We start from the raw sequence: 7,258 nt of genomic DNA, 5'->3' as shown, positions 1-7,258 counted from the left end.
AGACTAGTTGTACCAAGAGATCTTGTTGAACAAGTGATATCGTTATGTCATGATATTCCAGCAGCAGGTCATCAAGGTATGAATTGGACCACATTGAGAATTAAAGCAAAATATCAATGGTATGGTATGACACAAAAAATAAGAGACTTTGTCAAAACATGCAGTACATGCAATTTACACAAGAAGCCGAACAGAAAGGCGAAATGTCCGCTTACCCAGTTTCATGCAGGTGCACCAATGGAGCGAGTCCACTTAGATTTTCTAGGACCACTGCCAGAGACGAAATTTGGGAATGCCCATGTACTAGTTATGGTTGACCAGTTTTCCAAATGGATGGAATGTATTCGGTTGCCAGCACAAACCGCAGAACATACGGCAAGAGCTGCAGTGAACGAGTTTTTCTCTCGTTTTGGATACCCATTTCAGGTTTTTACAGACCAAGGACGCAATTATGAAAGCAAGCTTTTCAAATCCATCTGTGACATCTTGCAAATGCACAAAGCGAGAACTACTCCGTACAGACCATCATCAAACGGACAAGCAGAACGTTGCAACAGAACCTTAATGGACGCAGTCCGTTGCTTCGTGTCAAAACAACAAGACAATTGGGATGAACATTTGGCACAGTTAGCAGGAGCTGTTAGATCATCTGTTAACAGAAGTACTGGTTTTACGCCAAACATGCTGATGCTTGGGAGAGAGGTTAACCAGCCTGTTGATTTATTGTACAGTGTACCTAGTGCTGAAACAGATGAGTCACAAGATGAGTATGTGAGAAGACTCCGAGATGCCATAACATCTGCCCATGAAATAGGGCGCAACACGCTGAAAACTACCCAGAATACCATGAAACGTGATTATGATGTACGTATTCTAGAAAGAGAATACAAAATAGGAGATTTAGTTTATGTTTTAGACACAGCTAAAATTAAAGGTAGAGCGAAGAAATTGGACCCACCGTGGAAAGGTCCAGGACTTGTATGTGCAAAATTATCTTCGTATGTATACAAGACAAAATTACAAAAAACCATACTGACAATAAATCATGACCATTTAAAGCCATGTAAAGACAGAGAAATATCACCCTGGTTAAAACAGTGCCAGCACCGGTTACAGGACGGTGAGGATGTGACTAAGGCGACTAACCCAGACTTGTACTGTTTGTGCAGAAAACCAGATGATGGTCTGTTTATGATACAGTGTGATTTTTGTCATGAGTGGTACCATGGAGCATGTGTAGATTTGACACCAGAGCTTGCGGACACTATGGTAAAGTTTAGATGTCCACGGTGTCAGGACTCTGGCACCGCAAGGTAACTTTACGTATTAAGGCAATATACCAGTAGTTTGATGTATATATTTAGCATATTTTATAATCAGTTTTTATTGTGTTTTTCAGATTGTGAATTTTGGATTAATCATGAGTAAAAGGCTAAGTAAGGGTGATGAAAACAGTTGGCCTACACCTTCAGAGGCATATGAAGGTACACCATTGCCTTTCCCCCCGGGAGAACAGCGGGGAGAAGATGAACGTGAAAGTCACGAACAAGAGGTAAAGAAGGAACCTGAAGATGTTCTGGATTTACATGATATTAATTATATCGATTGGACTGACCTTCAAGTTCCACGCACTCAGGAGCCTACTGACAAAGAAGAAGTGAGTCATTCACCTATGGTTCAAGTGGAGGTGGAATGTCATTTGCCCACGGTCGGAGTGGTGGAAAAACGTGATTCGTCACGTGTGATCCTAACCAAAGAGAAACCAGATCTGGTTATCTGCACTGGAGAGTTAGGTAACAGATCAGTTAAGGTGCCAGAAGATAAGGGGACTCCGGTCCCAGAGGTAAATACTCCAAAGCAAAAGCAGGATGCTCAGCAGCCAGAGGTGAAACACTTTGAAGGCAATAAGCACTCCACTTGTCCTATACCAACATGTGGAGAATCTACAAAGAAACTGAAGCACCACTGTTGGGTGTACCATTTGCCGTATATTTTCAAGGACTTGCCACTGGACAAATTTGAGAAGGAGCCCAGTTTCCAGAAATTAAGGGGAGAAGCCATCCAAATGTTAGCTTGGTGGATTGTTGGCCAACGGGCAACAGTGTATGACTTGGTACGATACGTAAATTCAAATAACATTCTGCCAAGAAACTGCACGATGATGCAGAGGTGCCAAGACCAGATGCGCAATGTTACAGCCGTGATGAACTGGTATCCACCAGCTGAGGATATTTACACCATGTATCCAGTTAATTCGCCAGCAGTATTGATGCAGTGGCGCATTTTGATAACGCTGCTAGCACAGTTGTCACCAGCAAGAAGGGCAGAGTTCCGAAGAATAGGGTGTAATTTCGTCCTACCCCCAATGGCACAACAACAGCCTCCAGTGAAGAGGAAGGCTGAGACAGCCGTAAAGGTGCCAGTGGCAAAGTCATATAAAAGCAGTCGTCCAACTGAGGGACGTATAAATCTAGCCAGTCAATCGGGCAGGGCCCGTGAGAACAAACCACCAACTGTTTCAACGGTGGTGAAAACACTAACCAATTCACACAATCAACTTGCAGGCAAACCCCTTGATGCAAGGGAAATACTGAATAGAAAGAGACAATCCCGGGATTCTTCCCGTCCTGACGATACAAAAGTCGAAAAACAGAAAGTCACTCTGTTCCACAGGTATCAAATCCAGTCGTGGATAAAAATAACAACGTTAACAGAATACAGAAGGTTAGCCTTGTATCAGAGGCCTTTGACAGCCATTTCCATTTGGACAGGGCAAGTATTTTGCTAACCGGTTCCCTGGAGATGTCTGTTGAACAATACCTCCAGGAAAAATTAATTCCACAGCCAGATATTGCAGTAGAGGTGATTGGAGGAGTACTAGTATACTGCGATCCGGATACATATCCGCAAGTGTTACCAGACACCTCAAAATGGAAGATAGCCATAGGGCTGCATCCAAAAGCTGCACCCTATTTTAGCAATGACCAGTTTACAGCAATGCAGGAGGCATTGAGTGACATGCGTGTATCTGCACTGGGGGAAATCGGGTTAGACAGGACCGTCAACCAAGTACACTGGATGTCCCAGGAAAAGATTTTTGATAAATTGTTAGGATTGGCTAGACCAAACAAACCAGTGATTCTACATTTGCGTGGCCAGGCCACGGAGACAATGTCAGACGCTGTGTATACTAGAGCGTTGGAAATTGTGCAGAACAATTGTGAGCCGGAGCAGAAAATTCATCTCCATTGTTTCCATGGGAGTGCGAGACAAGTGGATATTTGGCGTCGCGCTTTTCCGAACACTTATTTCAGCTTTTCTTTAAAGGTCAAAAATTTCCATGAAGATCAGATACTGGCAGCCAGGAATGTCCCAAACCATCGTATTTTGATTGAGACAGATTCACCATATTGTACTATCCCATCCAACATACGGATTAATAATCCGCGTAGGATTGGACAAGTAGCATTGATTTTAGCAGGTATCAGGAGCCACCCTGTGGCCGAGATATTTGCTCTCACAAGGAAAAAATGGAAAAAGCCTATATGGCTAAATAGTGGACTGCTATGTACAATGTATGTATTGGTGTAACAACCTGCAGGAGACAGGTTAAATCAGATATGTATATATGGGATGTATAAAGCAGATTAATGTGGACTTGTGCAAAATGTTGTGGATAAAGGAAATCAGTTGTAAATTTTGATTGAAAATTAGATCATCAGTGAAGATTGTTTACATATATCAAGGAATGATATGCTTGTTACAAAGTGAATCCGCAAAGCGATAACGGAGAAAATGTGAATTTTGAAAATATATATATATATATATATAGGTGTGTTGTTAATATGTCGATCAACGTTGGAATATGCATTATTCATAATATTTGGAGATTAATAAAAAAAAAAAATTATCCCCGTGGTGCAACCAGACGGGGTGGACTAAAGTATTATAGTGAAAATTCAAATAGGAAGTAAAATCACTCCTTCCAAAGTGGGGAGGAGTGTTGTGTAATATAGTATAATGGACGTGACATTACTATGTAGAAAGTACGGTAGTTAGATATACCGCGTAGTCCGGTTCCCGGGATGATCCATGGATAACTACCTAACTCAGGATAAGATCACGGATAGTTACCAGGTAATGAGAGTTGGCGTATTGGCGGGAATAGCGAGCAAGTACTAAGACTAAAACCAGAGCGTATCGTAGTATATTTGGTAAGTTATTACAATTAGGAGCATTGCATTGTATTGCATATATAAGTATTAAGTAGTAATACTCGGAAATCACATCAATATGATGAATAATAAACCTTATTTGTAGGCGTAAATTCGTATCACGCTGCCACCACGCCAGTTAGGATGAAACTACACCAGGGCATTAAGTCATTACTTAACTGCAATTGAATGTTACTTGTAAAATACAGCTTTAGATTAACACATGTATACAATGATCTTTGGTTTACAATGGAGAGCCAAGAGAGAGAGCGAGCTAAAACATAGTTGACAGTTCCGGACAATAGAGCCCATTATGGCGGTAAATGCATTACACGCCGAGCATTGTTCATATACGTTCACTCATTTTCCAGTTTATAAAATAGTCAGAGATATACATGTACATAGCATAATCGTCCGAAACACATACGTTACACAACAAAGTTGATATAAGCAATAATAGACAAATGTACGGCCTTCAGCCATAAAATAAACATACCGTATATTCGGCTATAAATAGCCCGACAACAAACAATGAGAATTCCAACAGCTAGATTAAATTTATGAAAACAGTAATTTCCGTATTTTATTAGTTATTTTGTGACATCTCTTTATATGAATACTATATGGTCACTTCATAAGTTTAAAGTGATTGGTTTGCTCACTTATTCACCAATAAAATCATTTCAACATTTGTTATCATCAAAACTCAAAACAAATTTAGTTTTCCAAGGCGAATTCTAAAATATACACATCAGATTATTCGTTCGGAAAGACATGCAAAACGGCTCGTCAGTGATTAAAATGAAAGGGGAGTGGGGGTCAGTTGGAAAGTGTTACAGATAGAATATTACTCCATAATTTAGTAAGGTAAGAAAACTTATCTAATATTTTGCATTACTAGATCGTCAGGATAGCAGAACATTAACAGCATGTACATACAATTTTTTGTATTGACTATTTCACTCATTATTCATAGACTCTTTGTGAGTTGACGTCTGTTTTCACTAAGACAGTTTCCGGATGAATCATGTGTTGTACGTTGTTTCATCCTTGTAACCACTGGATTCTATTAACATGTTTTTACTTTGAATTTCTTCAATGAGCGCACATGTACACATTTCAATATTGAGGATGTAGCCATGGAAATGTATTCTATTTAGCTAGACGGTAAAGATTAATTTAGTACCATCAGAATAGATTGCTGTGATTCATTCTACTAGTTAATAGGATATATGTTTCTAATTCCTTTTTTATGTCGATGTTATTTTGTACACTTTCGAGGCGTATATTATTAGTTCCACAGTGTGCTACTGACCTAATGCGATATATGTTATGCCAAATTCCCAAGATCAAGCGTTACCAAATTATTGATCGGAACTGTTTACGCCTTCAATCCGACCGCTATCCGGCTGTACACATCTTAAATGCAACCATTCACGACTCCTCAATGAGTTCATATCAACTTGAACCCGAGCACTAATTGAATACATATTAGATTATCCAGATCAGTTCATGATCTCTTTACACTTTTTCTTGACTAGCTAGAACAAATCAACTACAAAATGTATGCTCGATCTCAGCCCGGTCTCGAATAAACCCGATCGACCTGATCGTATATGGGTTGTAGCGAAAGCCGATATTTGGTATGGTTTGAACAGTTTCAGTATAAAAACTTCTAATTTCTTCATGCCCTGGTTTAGCGAAGGTGGTATTTAAAGTTACCCTTGTTCGTAAGTACGTACGAACATACGTTCCAAAAATTGGTTTCCGTTTTTTTACTTTAGTTTTCCCCCAACCAAATATTTTGAAACTTATACAAAATGCTTTTAAGCATAAAACACATATTATGATTGAATTCGAGTGGCATTACTTTTATATTTCTTTAGCAATGCCATTGTATAACGTTATTTGCATGCGGGACTCAATAAATTTTTTTTGGTCATTATCAAAAGTGAACGTTAAGTATTAGTAAAATTATACATTTAAAATTTCTACATGCTGATAAAGTAGTCTCATTTGTGGGCATGGTGGTTTAATAACTAAATAGATAGACATATTAATAGCCGTGACGGAGCTTGATAAGAGTGTGGAATACAAAGAATGCATATACTGCAAATGTTTGCACCTGTCCTAAGTCAGGAATCTGATGTACGGTAGTTGTCGTTTGTTTATGTAATATATACGTGTTTCTCGTTTCTCGTTTTGTTTATATAGATTAGACCGTTGGTTTTCACGTTTGAATGGTTTTACACTAGTAATTTTGGGGCCCTTTATAGCTTGTTGTTCGGTGTGAGCCAAGGCTCCGTGTTGAAGGCCGTACTTTAACCTATAATGGTTTAATTTTTAAATTGTTATTTGGATGGAGAGTTGTCTCATTGGCACTCACACCACATCTTCCTATATCTATATACTAAATTAATTGGGCGGCTGAATTCTAGATAAGGTAGTGGCTGATTGACACATCTATCACTGTATTGGCTGGAGAATGTTGCAGGATATCAACAGAGAGTACCCCAATGATTATACAATCTTTCTCGAATGAACGCTAATATGCTTTGGGAATTTTGAAACTTTATTTTGCACAAAATGGAATACATAACACCAATCAATGACATTTTATGTTTGATTTATGATATCAACCGAAAGAAAGCGAGGTAAAATTATAATATCCATTGCATGAATAAAGTTTGTTTTTTTTTGTTTTTTTTTTATATTTCAGAGAAACCTTATAGCCTGGACCAACATTGGCTATCACCCTACGAAATATTTATGCAGAACTCTTGTATTCATTTCGAGTGGCTAAAACACCATTTGATTTTTCGTTCCGAAAGTATTGGTCGCTGTAATACATGTAATATACTCGGAAGAGGAGACATTATCTTTTCGCATTTTTGTACAGTGGAAATAGATTGTCGATGACTTCAAAATCAAATGAAACTTACCTCATGCATTTGGAGCATTGGATGGTAGGCACGTGAGGATGAAGTGCCAGAAGGACTCTGGTCATTTTTATATAAAATCTCGCAAAATTATGACCCCTATTT

General features: G+C 38.8%; 1 protein-coding gene across 1 annotated transcript; it reads left to right on the top strand.

The window, feature by feature from the left end:
- Nucleotides 1-2,802: 2,802 nt before the first annotated feature.
- On the top strand, nt 2,803-3,591 carry LOC134696893 (putative deoxyribonuclease TATDN2). Its single transcript, XM_063558854.1, has one exon. The coding sequence runs from the start codon at nt 2,803-2,805 to the stop codon at nt 3,589-3,591; it is 789 nt and encodes a 262-aa protein (XP_063414924.1).
- Nucleotides 3,592-7,258: the final 3,667 nt, after the last annotated feature.

Source organism: Mytilus trossulus, chromosome 14 (genome assembly GCF_036588685.1).
Source record: "Mytilus trossulus isolate FHL-02 chromosome 14, PNRI_Mtr1.1.1.hap1, whole genome shotgun sequence".
Taxonomy (NCBI): Eukaryota; Metazoa; Mollusca; class Bivalvia; order Mytilida; family Mytilidae; genus Mytilus; species Mytilus trossulus.
This window is presented reverse-complemented; position numbering and strand designations above follow the sequence as displayed.